Source organism: Erpetoichthys calabaricus, chromosome 14, assembly GCF_900747795.2.
Source record: "Erpetoichthys calabaricus chromosome 14, fErpCal1.3, whole genome shotgun sequence".
Classification (NCBI taxonomy): domain Eukaryota; kingdom Metazoa; phylum Chordata; class Cladistia; order Polypteriformes; family Polypteridae; genus Erpetoichthys; species Erpetoichthys calabaricus.
In genome coordinates, this window is record NC_041407.2 from 104162442 (window position 1) to 104178905 (window position 16464).

Consider the following 16464-nt stretch of genomic DNA (forward strand, 5'->3'; position numbering starts at 1 on the left):
CTGTTTGCAATAGGTATTGTTATAAATTACACTATTTGTGCTAGGTATTACCTGAATGAAATTGAATTAATTGGTTAAATAGTATTGTAACTGCAATGAAATCTTTTTATTTGGATCAAGATGATCTTGAGTAATCAGATGACTTTGCCATATACTAAAACCAGTGTAATGTAAATGTAACTTAAAATGTTATGTAATGTAACTTTAAAGACAGGCCAGTAAAGTAACATTAAAAAAGCAAACAGATCAGTTTTAGAGTGTCAGCACTGTAAATTTTACTCTTGCTCAGTGGCTCATGGGTAAATTAACAATTTCAATACAATACTTCATTTATAATCTTGTCTTGCAAAGACCAAATATAAAAACATTAAAAAACACACATGTAAGCTTTCTTTTTAATTTAGGAGGAGATGTGAGAGTAGGGGAGCTTCAATAACCCATTGACGTTCCTAGTAATGTTTTTCTTTCCAAATTTTAGGGTGTGGTACTGTCATTAGCCGATATAGATGCAATGAGAAGGCAAGCAAAATGACACCTTTTATTGGCTAACTAAAAAGATTAGAAAATGCAAGCTTTCGAGGCAGCTAAGGTTCCTTCTTCAGGCAAGCTCGAAAGCTTGCATTTTCTTATCTTTTTAGTTAGCCAATAAAAGGTGTCATTTCATTTCTCATTTCAGAAGGATAACAATTTTACAAAAATTACCGTATGTACTCGCAGATAAGTTCTCCCACGGATAAGTCGGGACTTGATTTTACTGTATAATGTGTGGTATTTTATATTGTCGGTCGTATAAGTCAAATGTGGAAAACTCAGGCTATTGGTCCAAGAGATTATGATATGCTAACACCCAGTTGAGAGAGTAACCACGGAGCACACAGCCTTTTTCTTCTATGTGGGTGCAGCAATGCACTGTACCAGCATGTGCTCCTAGCCCCCCAAACCCACGGTAATACCTGAACGATTCCAAAGCAACGTTGGCACTGTTTTGTGTTTTTTGTATCTCACACCCTCATACACCTTTATCGTAAGAGCATCCCTTATCTACGATGGAGCGTTCGATCAAAAGAAAGTATGAAGCAGGTTTTACATTAAAAGTTGTTGAAGTAGCGAAAGAAATGGGTAACTGCACTGGTGCAACAAAGTTTGATGTGGCTGAGAAACTGATGCGAGATTGGAGGAGACAAGAAGATGTAAAACAAAAAAACAATTGAAGTGTCGCATTTTTGAACGGGCGTATAAGTCGGGGTCTAATTTTATAAACGGTTTTTCGGGTTTCAAGACCCAACTTTTTTACGTGAATATATACGGTAGTTTTTTGGCATAGTCATTTCCAGGCCCCCAAAGATACAATATTAACCTTATGCTTTAGCTACCATAAAATGTTTCATTTATGTTTAATCTGAGACAATGTGGGTCCTCTCCATGCTCCCACTTCACATTTGGGAGCCTCTCGAAACCAACACCGTTGATATATATGCCTGAATGAGCTGACAGATGAGGACAAATCACACATGCAGCAAGGGGATGGTGTAAAATGTGTTCCGTGCTTTTATTAAAATAAATCAAAACAAAACCAAAAACAGTGTCCACAGTGCAGTACTTCAAAAACATCCATAAATAAATTATTGATAAAAAACAAGTGAATAGTGAAAACACAATAAATAAATCCATTAAAAGAAGAGGTTAAAAATGTAGTCACTGGCTCCTTCAGATCCCAGCCCACCTCCTTCTTTGTCTCCCTGGCTCTCCCATAACTTGTGCACCTGGCAGAGACTCAGCAGCTGCCAACTTCATCCCCTGACCCCTGTCTTGGCTGCCTCCTCACAGCGCAGCCAAACCATCCGAGGCTGGCACTCCTCCCGCCATCCTTGATGCACCTGCAGTCATACCTCGAATCCCTGGGGAGGTCATCTGCCATGCTCTGCCCACTCTACGCCATTATTCAGTGGGGTGAACCAGCCCCTACAGCGCTACAACCTACGCTCCTTCGTGGAGCCCCTATTTGTGCTGCCTTTCTCTTCTAGTAGGCCAGATCATCCTCACCGAGGCAATTCTTCATACTCTTTAACCTCCTTCCATGATTTTTCTCCTTATTTTTCTTCCCCTCTCTCACTCTCACTTTTTATTTTATATGTGGGGACGTGGCACAGGTGTGGTGATCAGCAGCTCCTGGCATCAATTACAGAAACGGATGATTCCTCACCCATGCACTTAAGTGAGGAAATGCCCGCGCCGCATCACACCCAGGAACCACTCCAGCCACGCTATCATGCCCCCTCTTTAAGCCGTGAGTGCGGCGATTATTTATTTTAAAAAGGCAATGAGCCACGGACCTCACTTTACCACATAATCCATTAAGATTTATGTTTCAATTCTGCCTTTTTTTATGTAAAGAAACTAGTTGCTCCTTTTTTATTCAACTAAACGTTAAATTGAAATCATATTCCTTTTGGCAAAATGTGTCATTTGATTATACCTCACAAGGAAAATCTTTGACGCATTTCATCCTATTTAAATATTTTGTTAAGTGTAGAAATGTATTGTATGCATCTTAGAAGACTCTGCAGTAAGGCACAGAATACTCAGTTATGGAACCTAACACAAATCAAAAATTAGCAGTGGGTGTTAACCAATCACTGAGATTAAAATTTTCACATTTAAAATGTTTTTGATTGTATATGAACTGATTATTTATGTTAGGTAGAATGCCTAGAGGGGGCTTGGCGGTCTCGTGGCCTTGGAACCCCAGCAGATTTTATTTTTTTTCTCCAGCCGCTTGGATTTTTTTTAGTTTTTTCTGTCCTCCCTGGCCATCAGACCTTACTGTTATTCTATGTTAATTAGTGTTCCCTTATTTTAATTCTTATTTATTTTGTCTTTTTTCTCCATCATGTAAAGCACTTTGAGCTGCATTATTTGTATGAAAATGTTCTATATAAATGTTGTTGTTATACAAATAGACAACTAAACCAACATAAATATTCACTGTCACGAGTAATATATGGACAGTTAACTTGAAGTTATATTAGTAAATGATTAACCTTTTATACACAAGTAGAATGTGTTGAACAGTATTCAGTTTTCAAATCTTGATAGTTATGTGTTAAATAGCCATAGAGTGAAAAAGTAATCCTGCGATGCCATGCAGCCACTTACATTTTCATTTAAATGACATTAGCCATATTTTTGTCAGCTTGTGGAGCTTTGATGCAACTCGCACAGAGGTAAACCTTTGGTCAGTCAAGACAGAAGCAAACAAAGTGCCCACAGGAGCTTGTAAATAATGTCGCTGAGCATGATAAGTGATTTAATCTAAAATATTTTCCTTTTCTGCTTTCTCTGTGATTACATCAGTTTGTGAATTCTAAATTCAGTATATTTCAAATGCTATAGTCAACAGACTTAGAGAGGCCGTCCCAGTTTGTAGGGGTGCCAGTGTATTTCTTCTAATAAGACAGTACCCGCAAACTGCATGCGTTAAATTAAAGACTCCTACAGGTTTGGGGTAAGGGGGTAACCAACAAACACTTGATTTGCATGTGGACAGAACATTCAACTAAGTGTCTCCGCAACAGTGCCAACATTTCTAGTACACCATCATTTGGAATGCATTTTGTTATGCATGTCCTTAAAAGACACCACAAGCGTTAGCATTGCTGCAAAGATGCCTACCTGTACACTGTGCAAAAAAAAAAAATAGAGAAAGTTTATAGTCCTGCATCTTGCAATGATATAATGTGTCAGAATATTTGAAAGCTTTCTTTTTAAATGTGCTGCCCTTAACTTAAGAAAAAAAAAAAAGGTCTAAAGGACTGTGGATCTTTCATGTGCACAAACTATTCTAGATTTTTCTTTCTTGTTTAACATTGTACTTGATATTTTCACACACAAAAGAACATAAATGCTCAAATCCAGAATTCTCTCATTTCTTCTGAAAAATAGGGACTACCCCTTGTTTTTCACTCATGGAAGTTTGTAGATTTATTTTCATACATACAGTAGTATCCAGCTGCCTGATTTTATTATTTTTTTAAATGCCTAAAGCTATGCATTGGACCAATGAGATTTATGTAGTGAGGAAGGCAGGTGTCCACCTGACCCTAGCTTCTCTTAAATAGCCATGTGAGTTTGAAAAGACTACAAGCAATTAAAGTGTTATATTGTTCAAAGTTCTGGTTATAACATTGCTGTTTTCAAGAAATGCAGTTAAGATTCAAACAGACACCTCTCTGAGCCTAAGTAGAGCTGTGATCGTCAGCTGCCGTAATCTGTTCTGTAATAACTTCCTATAAAAATAAAAGTGAAAGCATGCTTTATCATCTTGACATACTGTAGTTCACACACAATTCTAAATTACACATTCATTTTTTCAAGAAAAGTCTACGGACAAGAAAAATATCTACTTTTTAGGTCTTTTAAATTGTATCTTTAATAATTCATAAGCAGACCTCCAATCTTGGGCTAGTACAGTAGGCTGGAAAATCGCGCTCTGAGAAGAATGTCCGAAACATTGCCCAGCACCTTTGAAATCAAGCTGACTAATCATGCTGATGATTTAGGAAGTACATAATACATTTTTGAGCTAATTGATGCCTTATTGAATCTTGAGCACTCAAGTGCTACATTACTCTACAAAATATGTGTTGTTTTAAGTGCTTAGCAACTATCTTATGCACATTTTTGAAGAATCCTGGACGAGACTTTGCTGATAATTAAGAGAGCTTGGTTCCTTAAAAAGACTTTATCAATTGGGTGCATGTACCAGGAGTGTATCAGAATGAGAGTTTCCTCCCTGGCCCTAGAGAAATGGAAAAAAAAATGGGATCAGTTCCTATCACGAATCAACAGTAATTTATTAGGTGAGATTTATCCAGTATTAATTTGAAAATTCAAAAGTAGTCTGCATTAGTTCAACACCATGATAATGACGAAGATCTTGATTCAGCTTATCTATGTATAGAAAAAATATTTTGAGCCTTTGCAGCTGCCACATTTAACTAGAAATTTAAAAACTATGTGCTTCATATCATTTATTAAACTGACTTTATTTCTTCTCGTTCTTTAAATGTTGATACCTAGTTTAATGTATCGTAGTAATTACATAATTGTCTAATATATATGAACAAAGTTTTTTTTGGTTGTCTCTATATTTTATTTACTTTTAATATACTATTACCTGAACCTAGTACCAACAAACTTTCATATTCTGTTTTTTTCTGATTTTACATGCAGGTGCGATCGCCAGCTCTGAAGTTAAACAGAAACTGCAAGAGTTTTTGCTCAGTAAATCCAAAGAACCAACAGCAGGACTAAACCATTCCTTTCCCCAGAAGTGCTGGTACGAATGATGAGACCATAGAATGTTTAGGAAGGTTGCAGTTTTTGGGATATTCTAAATATACTAATCGGAGATTAAAATTTATTTTACGTCATCTGATTACTATTGAAAGTACTGTATACTACTTCTTCATCACTCCAACTCTCCTGTCTTAACACCATTATAGGCCCCTGAGCAAAGCAGTGCACAGGGGCTCCTACCTACACAACTACTCAGCAAGTCACAACATACATAGATTAGCATGGGGCCCCTATGCTTGTGGTGCCCCCCGGGCAACTGCCCAGCATGCCCATGCGGTAAGACTGCCCTGCCCCAGCCATGTCTTTTATGACTAATGTGTGTGTGTGTGCATGCCACCCTGCGGTGAGCTGGCGCCCTGCCCAGGGTTTGTTTCCTGCCTTGCGCCCAGTGTTGGCTGGGATTGGCTCCAGCAGACCCCCGTGACACTGTGTTCGGATTCAGCGGGTTGGAAAATGGATGGATGGATGGTGTGTGTGCGTGTGTGCCACCCATAGGGTTTGTTTCCTGCCTTGCGCCCAGTTTTGGCTGGGATTGGCTCCAGCAGACCCCCGTGACCCAGTAGTTAGGATATAGCGGGTTGGATAATGGCTGGATGGATGTATATAATAGATCTTGGCTAGACCACTGAATTAATGTTAGGGTGGGCAGACTTGGTCCTGGAAAAGCATGGTAGCAGCACATTTTTGTTGTAGCCTGATGCCTCATTTTTTCTTTTATTCATCTTTAACCTGGTAGGGTGACTGCTTGCTTTCTCCAGAAATATTAGGTAATGTTTATGTTGATTCTGAAATCAGTAAACTGTTATTTGCTTTGGAGATCTCACATTTTTGCTAAAAAGACAGTTCTGGCTCAAAGGCAGATAATCAGCATATTATATTAGTAAAAAGCATGCATAATAGATAGATAGATAGTAAAATAGTGTGAAAAACTATTTGCCCCCTTCCTGATTTCTTATTCTTTTGCATGTTTGTCACACAAAATGTTTCTGATCATCAAACACATTTAACCATTAGTCAAATATAACACAAGTAAACACAAAATGCAGTTTGTAAATGGTGGTTTTTATTATTTAGGGAGAAAAAAAAATCCAAACCTATATGGCCCTATGTGAAAAAGTAATTGCCCCCTGAACCTAATAACTGGTTGGGCCACCCTTAGCAGCAATAACTGCAATCAAGCGTTTGCGATAACTTGCAATGAGTCTTTTACAGCGCTCTGGAGGAATTTTGGCCCACTCATCTTTGCAAAATTGTTGTAATTCAGCTTTATTTGAGGGTTTTCTAGCATGAACCGCCTTTTAAGGTCATGCCATAGCATCTCAATTGGATTCAGGTCAGGACTTTGACTAGGCCACTCCAAAGTCTTCATTTTGTTTTTCTTCAGCCATTCAGAGGTGGATTTGCTGGTGTGTTTTGGGTCATTGTCCTGTTGCAGCACCCAAGATCGCTTCAGCTTGAGTTGACGAACAGATGGCCGGACATTCTCCTTCAGGATTTTTTGGTAGACAGTAGAATTCATGGTTCCATCTATCACAGCAAGCCTTCCAGGTCCTGAAGCAGCAAAACAACCCCAGACCATCACACTACCACCACCATATTTTACTGTTGGTATGATGTTCTTTTTCTGAAATGCTGTGTTCCTTTTACGCCAGATGTAACGGGACATTTGCCTTCCAAAAAGTTCAACTTTTGACTCATCAGTCCACAAGGTATTTTTCCCAAAAGCCTTGGCAATCATTGAGATGTTTCTTAGCAAAATTGAGACGAGCCCTAATGTTCTTTTTGCTTAACAGTGGTTTGCGTCTTGGACATCTGCCATGCAGGCCGTTTTTGCCCAGTCTCTTTCTTATGGTGGAGTCGTGAACACTGACCTTAATTGAGGCAAGTGGGGCCTGCAGTTCTTTAGACGTTGTCCTGGGGTCTTTTGTGACCTCTCGGATGAGTCGTCTCTGCGCTCTTGGGGTAATTTTGGTCGGCCGGCCACTCCTGGGAAGGTTCACCACTGTTCCATGTTTTTGCCATTTGTGGATAATGGCTGTCACTGCGGTTCGCTGGAGTCCCAAAGCTTTAGAAATGGCTTTATAACCTTTACCAGACTGATAGATCTCAATTACTTCTGTTCTCATTTGTTCCTGAATTTCTTTGGATCTTGGCATGATGTCTAGCTTTTGAGGTGCTTTTGGTCTACTTCTCTGTGTCAGGTAGCTCCTATTTAAGTGATTTCTTGATTGAAACAGGTGTGGCAGTAATCAGGCCTGGGGGTGGCTACGGAAATTGAACTCAGGTGTGATACACCACAGTTAGGTTATTTTTTAACAAGGGGGCAATTACCTTTTCACACAGGGCCATGTAGGTTTGGATTTTTTTTCTCCCTAAATAATAAAAACCATCATTTAAAAACTGCATTTTGTGTTTACTTGTGTTATATTTGACTAATGGTTAAATGTGTTTGATGATCAGAAACATTTTGTGTGACAAACATGCAAAAGAATAAGAAATCAGGAAGGGGGCAAATAGTTTTTCACACCACTGTATCTATCTATTATGCAAGCTTTTTACTAATATTGATAGTATCCATGGTCGTCAGTAAAGCAAAATGTAATAAATGCAATTAGGTTTGTTTATTTAAGGGACTTAGTATGAGTCTTTTTTTATTTTATGAAAGTTTGACTATTGCCATTAATACTAGATGCGTTACTTTTATCATCCAGGGGAGCACACCACACCTCACTGGACCAGAGTTCCCCTCCTCAGAGTAACACACCTGGAACACCCCCATCTTATAAACTGCCACCTTTATTGGGAGCATATGATGGCAAGGATGACTTTCCGCTACGAAAGACAGGTAGGCTCATTATCCCAAGTGCCACTACACTTGTCTAAATGTGTACCATGTAAGCAAAGAACAGATCAGTTGTTTGTTTATTTTAGTATTGTCAGACTTAACTGCTTCTCTCATACTGACAAGTCAAACAAGTCTGAGACATGCTAGTAAAGGTGTGGTGTGTTATATGTACATAATATTTATCAGACAGGAGCCTTATTAAAAAAAACAAAACAGCTTATGGTCTAAACAGAAAATTGTGTAATCCATTATAGAATGTGGTTGTCCTGGCACTGAGGGTTCTCTTGGAGCGCAAACACAAATATCGGCAGAGTTTCTTTGCAGCCTTTTGTCAATTTTCATAAAGTGTTGATTGAGCTGCCCTGTGGGACATCCTTGGACTTTGCTGGATCCCCTCAAGGTTGCTGGATATCATGGCCGGCCTGTACACTGGTACTGTGAGTGCTGTGCAGAGTGGAGGCAGAACCTCTGCATTTTTCCCAGTTGATTCTGGGGTCCCTCAGCAGTGTGTTCTGCTCCTACTCTGTTCCAATGCTTGCATGGACTGGGTGTTGGGCAGGGTTGTGGGGTCCAGAGGCAGTGAGGCATCTGTTGGCAAAGAAAGACTCCCTGATTTTGACTTTTCTGACTTTTTTCATCTTTATAGAATCAATGAAGGCTCTGATCGGGGCTCTCGAGAGACTGAGTGAGGAGTCTGAGTGTCTGGGCTTGCGAGTGTCCTGGATAAAAACTTAGCTCCAGGCCTTCAGTGACCTCTTGGGCAGAGCCATCAGCATTGTGTCTGTCTACATAGAGAGTGTCGACCTCATCAAGAGGTTTACTTACCTTGGCAGTGACATTCATGTCTCTGGTGACTCTTCCTATGAAGTCAGTAGATGGATTGGGAGCGCATGGGGGTCATGAGGTTGTTGGAAAGGGGGTGTGTGGCGCTCCTGACATCTCTGCAAATGGACGAACATCCAAGTCTTTAGAGTCCTGGTGCTTCCTGTCTTGCTATATGGTTGTGAGACATGGACAAGCTCCTTGGTTTTGCTGGTGTTCAGTTGTAGGTGATTTGAGTCACACCATTTAACAAAGTCCTTGATTAGGTTCCTATACTCCTCTTCCTGCCCACTCCTGATGCAGCCCATGATAGCCGTGTCATCAGCGAACTTTTGCACGTGGCAGGACTCCGAGTTGTATTGGAAGTCTGATGTATATAGGCTGAACAGGACCGGAGAAAGCACTGTCCCCTGCGCGCTTCTGTGCTGCTGACCACAATATCAGACCTGCAGTTCCCAAGACACACATACTGAGGTCTGTCTGTAAGATAGTCCACGATCCATGCCACCAGGTATGAATCTACTCCCATCTCTGTCAGCTTGTCCCTAAGGGGCAGAGGTTGGATGGTGTTGAAGGCGCTAGAGAAGTCCAGAAACGTAATTCTTGCAGCACCACTGCCTCTGTCCAAGTGGGAGAGGGATCGGTGTAGCATATAGATGATGGCATCCTCCGCTCCCACCTTCTCCTGGTATGTGAACTGCAGAGGGTCGAGGTCGTGGCGGACCTGTGGCCTTAGGTGGTGAAGCAGCAGCAGCTGCTTCATGGTCTTCATCACATGTGACGTCAGGGCGACAGGCCGGAAGTCATTCAGCTCACTAGGACGTGATACCTTTGGGACTGGGGTGATGCAAGATGTTTTCCAAAGCTTTGGGACTCTCCCCTGTTCCAGGCTCAGGTTGAAGATGCGCTGTAGAGGACTCCCCAGCTCCAATGCACAGGCCTTCAGCAGTCATGGCGATACTCCATCTGGACCCACTGCTTTGCTGGCATGAAGTCTCCTCAGTTCTCTGCTTACCTGGGCTGCTGTAATTGTGGGTGGGTGGGGGGGAATCTCTCCTATACTGGTATCAGCAGAAGGTTGGGTGGAGGGTGCAGTTAAAGAAGCTGTTCATCAGGTTTGCTTTCTCCATGTCTCTCTCGATGGAGGCACCCCGCTTCGAGCTGCAGCCAGTGATGATCTTCATCCCATTCCACGCTTCCTTCATGCTGTTATTCTGCAACTTCTGCTCCAGCTTTCTCCTGTACTGCTCCTTCGCCGCCCTGAGCTGGACTCGGAGTTCCTTCTGCACGCACTTGAGCTCTTGCTGATCACCGCCTTTAAAAGCCCTTTTCTTCCGGTTCAAAAGGCCCTTGATGTCACTTGTAATCCATGGCTTGTTGTTAGCATAGCAGCGTACAGTTCTGGAACTACAATGTCCATACAGAAGTTGATGTAGTCAATGTTCTCACTATATGATCCCTGCCGGATATCCCAGTCCGTAGTTCCAAAGCAGTCTCTCAGAGCCTGTTCTGCCTCAAGGGACCACTTCCTGAATGAGTGTGTGGTTGTAGGTTGTGTACTTTAATTAGTAGTGATGTTGCATTTTGCTACAGCATGCTATGGGGTGTGTGAATTGTGTGGGATTAAACTGAGGGAAAAGCCAATTGAGCATAAGTCAAGAATTAAGTAACATTTTCCTAACAAACTGTGCTGCATGCCATAACCGGACAAGCTGAAATGGCGTAACTCATCACAGACAATGTTCTGCCATTAGGTTAACATCAGAAACTAACGATACAGTTGCCTCCATTGGTGGCTGACAATTCTCAGTTTAAGCACAGTGGAATCCTGAGGCAAATAATTTTGGTTTTTTTTTTTGATGACATAAGTGGCAATATTGAATGGCATAGCTTGAAACGTTTTAAGTAATGATGACAGAAAAAAATAATACAGCTTTAAAAGGATACCAGCAATTGCCTTCTGTGCTGCAATAATAAAAGACAATGAAGTGGTCCGGTTCAGTTACCTTAATCACAAATATTGCTGGTTTGTGGATTCCTTGGCCAAAAAGAAATGCATCTGCTTTCCAAAACAAACCTGCCAAAATATACCATTACATTCCAGTTTCTGGACGTGGGTGTGCGTTCTAAAAGAAGCTAAGGGAAATGACTACTGATTATACTTTGTGCTGCCAAGCGAAGGATCCCCCTTACAGATGACAGCCTCTTGCATAAGAGCTCTGTGATTTGTTCTGCACAAGAAAGTGCCCTTGAATGGTGTAGGTGGATAAAATGCATGCTAAATAAGGGCTATAGTTTTTGTTTTTTTTCTTTTAAGACAGAATGCCCACCTCCCAAAAACCAGGTTTTTGTAGATATGTTTTATTCAACCTAGGTGACCTATTCAGCTTCATAGCAGAGTGAGTTAGGAAACTGATGGAATTGCAAAGATATGTGGGAGTTTTTATTGGTTACAGGAATGTTCTCCATGAGGTTTGGGGAAAAAAAAATCCAGATGATGCTAACATTGCATCCTCTTCAATTTCAGCATCAGAGCTTTTCAACTTAAGGCTTTTAGTGCACTTGCAGTCGTTTGAAATCTTTAGGTCAAACTATAGGCTTTTCTGTTTACAGACTGTAAAATTTGAAATCTCCAAGAAAAGAAAAATTAGAATGACTGTAGGTCAAGGCCCAGTTTCAGTTCACTGATTGACTTTATTTTTGCCACGTCAGCTGAATTGATGAAACACTCAATTTCTCTGTTTTACATTATTAGTCTGCTTTGGGCATATTTTTGCCCTGAGCACTAATATTTATGAATATTAAAATGTTTACAGTATTAAATGGTTACTGTGTGAATTTGTTCTGGGTTTGACGTTAAACTACATCCGGCCCTGCCAGCAGTCCTCCAGCTTGCTGGGAAAACATGGGGCTTGGTGGCAGGATTTGCATTCCAGCCACTGTAACAACTTCACACAGCTCTGAGTCGACAGACAGGACTCTTTTCTGCTCTCCATGGGAGTATCTCTGCTGCAAAGGCTGCTCGCATTATGAAGGGGACTGGGGAAATGCCCTCTGGAGCCCCATCCCTAGAAGAGTCAAAACCGTCAGAGAGCCAATGGGGTCAGGCCTGTCGGGGATCAGAACTGGTGTGGTGCTGAGGCATCACTGCTGCACGGCAGCATTCAGGGCCAAATTTGAGATGGCCCATCCGGATTGGTGCGTGGAATGTCTTGTCTCTCCAGCATGATGATCAACTTACTCTGCTGTCGGAGGAGCTGCGTAAACTCCGTATTTCAGTGGCGGCACTCTCTGAGGTGCACAGACCTGAGACTGGCCAGATCTCTGTAGGTGGGGTACAACTTTTATTGGTCTGGTCGCTGTAATGGCTGTCATACTTGGGGAGTAGCTGTTGCTGTAGCGGATTGGCTTCTTCCAATAGTGTCCGATGTCACTCCTTTCAACCAGCATGTTGTGAGACTCGGATTACGGCACTCTCTGGGTGCCTTGTCTGTTGTCTCAGGGTATACTCTGACCGTCGTGAGGGAGACATTTTGTTAGCAACTTTGCTCAGTGCTTGATGGGTGCCCATGAAGTGACACTCCTCTGGTTATGGGTGACTTCAGTGCAGCCACTGGCACTAACAGGCTGGCAAAGACGATTGTTTCGGTCCCCATGGATCTGGTGACTGGGATGAAAATGGATCCATGTTCCTTGAATTTGCAAAAGGTCAAGGGGCTGTGAACCTCTGGATCCTGGTTCCAGAGCCACTTTGTTGGATTTGGTACTCCAATACTGGTGGTGCGGTGAAGGAGATCAACCACATCCTCGTGGGCAGACACTGGAGGCTCTTACACAACTGCAGTGTCTACAGAAGTGCCCAGTTTGTGAATTCTGACAAAAGACTTGTTGTTGCTACTCTGAAGATCCAGTTTAGGTTCAGTAGGCTACCACCTACTAGGAAAATGAGGCTGGACCTGGCTAGACTCCAACATCAGCCTGTTTCTGACGAGTCTGCACGCAGTTTGTGTGAGGAATTTATGGATTTGGGTGCAACTGCCGATCTTAATATGATGTGGGAGACCACAGGGCACTCTGGATATCATTGAGAGGAGTCGCAGTGCATGGCTTGATGGCAACTCTGGTCTGTACCGGGAACTGAGGTGGACTGCTGCGAGGGCTCTGAGGGCAGATAAGGAGGCATTTGTGGAGGAATCTGTGAACAAGTGACACACCATCTATGGTCTAGTGTCCCACGTCCTGCTTACAGAGGAATTGAAGCATTACACACATCTGAATCTGTTCCTCAGAGAGTTGCGGTCAGGGTGGTTGTTCGACTCAATTGATCGAGCAGCCCTGTGGAACATCCTGAGACTTTGTAGGATCCCCTCAAGGTTGCTGGATATCATGGTCAGCCTGTACACTCGTACTGTGAGTGCTGTGCAGAGTGGAGGCAGAACTTCTGTGTTTTTCCCAGTTGATTCTGGGGTTCGTCAAGGTTGTGTTCTGCTCCTACTCTGTTCAGTGCTTGCATGGACTTGGGGTTGGACAAGGTTGTGGGGTCCAGCAGCTGAGGGGCATCTGTTGGCGAAGAAAGATTCACTGATCTCGACTTACGATACTGTGATCTTCACGGAGTCAATGGAGGCTTTGAGCGGCGCTCTCGAGAGGCTGAACGAGTCGTCTGAGTGTCTGGGCTTGCAAGTGTCCTGGATGAAAACCAACATACAGGCCTTTAATGACCTCTTAGACACACCGCTGGTGTCTATCTGGAGAGAGAGTGTCAACCTCCTCGAGAGGTTTACTTACCTTGGCAGTGACATTCATGTCTATGGTGACTCTTCCTTTGAAGTCAGTAGACGGATTGGGAGAGCATGGGGGGTCATGAGGTCGCTGGAAAGGGGTGTGAGGCGCTCCCAATATCTATGCAAAAGGATGAAGGTCCAAGTCTTTAGAGTCCTGATGCTTCCTGTCTTGCTATATGGTTGTGAGACATGGACGCTATCCAGTGACCTGAGATGAAGACTAGACTCTTTTGGTACTGTGTCTCTTAGGAGAATCTTTGGATACTGCTGGTTTGACTTTGTGTTGCTCATGGAGTCCCGAATGAGGCACATTACCTGCATTGTGAGGGAGCGTCAGTTACAGCACTACAGCCATGTGGTGCGATTCTCCGAGGATGATTTAGCTCGCAGGATCCTCATTGTTGAGGACCCGAGTGGCTGGACCAGGCCAAGGGGACACCCACATAACACCTGGCTGTGGCAGAAAGAGGGTCATTTCTGGAGGGTGGGGCTGGACTGAGTGTCTGCCTGGGGGGTTACCAACTGGGATCCCAAGTTGTTTCGTTGTGTGGTGGGTGCGGCAATGCGCTGTACCAATGCATGCTCCCCACCCTGACCTGACCTGACCTGACCTGTGTGAATTTATATTTATTTCTAACAACAGGAATTTATTCAGTATTACTCAGTTATAGGTTGGGAGCATGCGCTGACATCACATCACCACACCTATAGCACCAGGATAAAGCCTTAACATAAGAATGTTTATATAGTAAAATATACTTTTTTTAAAGTCTTTATAATACCATAAAAAGGTAAGAAAAATATGTTGTAATTTCCATGAGTTGATAAGTCACTTCCGACAAGAGGCACTTGTCTTTGAAAGGCATAACACTTTTTATAGTCTCCTTTTAAATGTAAATGTTGCATTGTCAAGTTAGCACAGCATATCCATTAATATGGCTGAGATGCATTTTGACAAGTAAATCGAATGTTGTAAGCACCATTTAATTTATTACATTTATTTTGTTCACAATGTGCCTTAAGGGTTAATTTTTATATTAGCTAGTGGCAATTGAAAAGACATGCAAGTGTGATCTTGTCTAACATTGTTTGGCTTGATTGAAGGTTCATATATTAAGCAGTGTGTGCGTCTGCAGGTGTGAGTCAGCGTGAATCACACTGTCAGGGACACCAGAAGGGCAGGAAGGTAGAGGCAAAGCAGTGTTTTTTAATTGAAGAGCTTTTGCAACATTCTTTAAGAAATGAAAAACTAGACATTTTCCTTTGCCCTTTAAAGAGAAATGGCTCTGCTTTAAAAGTTTTCCCTAAAGTGCAAACAACTCCAGGCTAATGGAGAAGGCTTTCTGTATAGTACAGTTGGGAAAACCGGAGTAGCTCTTCCTTATTTCTCATGGATGCATTCTGTGCATTGTACTTTGGGGTAAGTGCTCATTGGTTTACAGCTCTTGTACACACCTGAAAAAATCAGACTTGTTAGATTTAGACAGAGTGAGTCATGGACTGGTGTTGCTGAGTTGCCGAGGATTTGAATCTACACAACTAGTGGTCACAGGAGCAGGCTGTCACTGCTCCTACCCCCTGGAAGAATTGTGTAGTGTGTTAAGGCCTTAAGTGGCTAACTGATAACTTTAAAATGATTGACTCCTAGAAGGCAAAGCAAAGCTATAAATTGATTTGTGAACACATCCAATGTAGACTGTTTTTAGTATTTGAGAAAGATTAAGAAATGGATGTTATGAGGAAGATCTAGTAGACCCAAAAAAATCTTGGATAGAAGTTAGTGTGTTAACAGGTCTGATTTATGCTCAACATCACCCCAAAAGGCGTTGTGAAAGGTTTATATCAATTTGCTCACACAAAACATATCTGAATACAAAATTCCACAATGATCCTTGTAAATAACTATGATACAGTCATCCTTGGTCAGAGTCACCAATGACCTTCTGATGACAGCAGATACTGGTTCCCCTTCTCTACTCATCCTCCTTGACCTGACAGCTGCTTTTGACACAATAGACCACAACATCCTCCTTCACCGCCTACAATACATTATTGGACTCTCAGGAAATGTTTACAACTGGTTCACATCATACCTGACTGGCAGAACTGAGCATGTCGCCCTGGGCAGTGCAAAATCTCACATCCACAATGTCACCTGTGGTGTCCCACAGGGCTCTGTGCTAGGCCCCATCCTTTTCACCATCTACATGCTCCCCCCTTGGAATTGTCATTAGCAGACATGGTTTATCTTTCCATTGCTATGCCGATGACACTCTGCTTTACCTTAGGACTACCCCCACCTCCTCTGTTGCTCCTCTGCCAACATCTACACTGACTACCTGCCTGGAAGAGATAGAAGCATGGATGAGGCTCAACTTCCTTCAGCTGAACAGATCCAAAAAAGAAGCCATCTTAGTTGGCACACCACACCATCTCCATTCTTCTACCATTACCATTACCCCCCTTTCCACATCTGTTACCAATTTGGGTGTTAAAATGGACTCACAACTCACCTTTGACACCCACATCAAACACCTCTGAAAGTCATCTTTCGATCACCTCAAGAACATTGCCAAACTCCGCCCAACACTCACCCTGGTAGATGCAGAGACGCTCGTCCATGCCTTTGTCTCCTCCAGGCTGGATTACTGTAAT

General features: G+C 42.3%; 1 protein-coding gene across 5 annotated transcripts in view; it reads left to right on the forward strand.

Moving 5' to 3' along the window:
* The window catches only part of hdac5 (histone deacetylase 5), a 216657-nt gene that overhangs the window by 132059 nt on the left and 68134 nt on the right, over positions 1 to 16464 (forward strand). For all 5 annotated transcript variants that reach the window (XM_051936384.1, XM_051936382.1, XM_051936385.1 and 2 more), the window contains 2 exons: positions 5233 to 5338; positions 8070 to 8203. In XM_051936384.1, coding sequence (XP_051792344.1) covers positions 5233 to 5338; positions 8070 to 8203 — 240 coding nt within the window. The remainder of the gene's footprint in view (positions 1 to 5232; positions 5339 to 8069; positions 8204 to 16464) is intronic.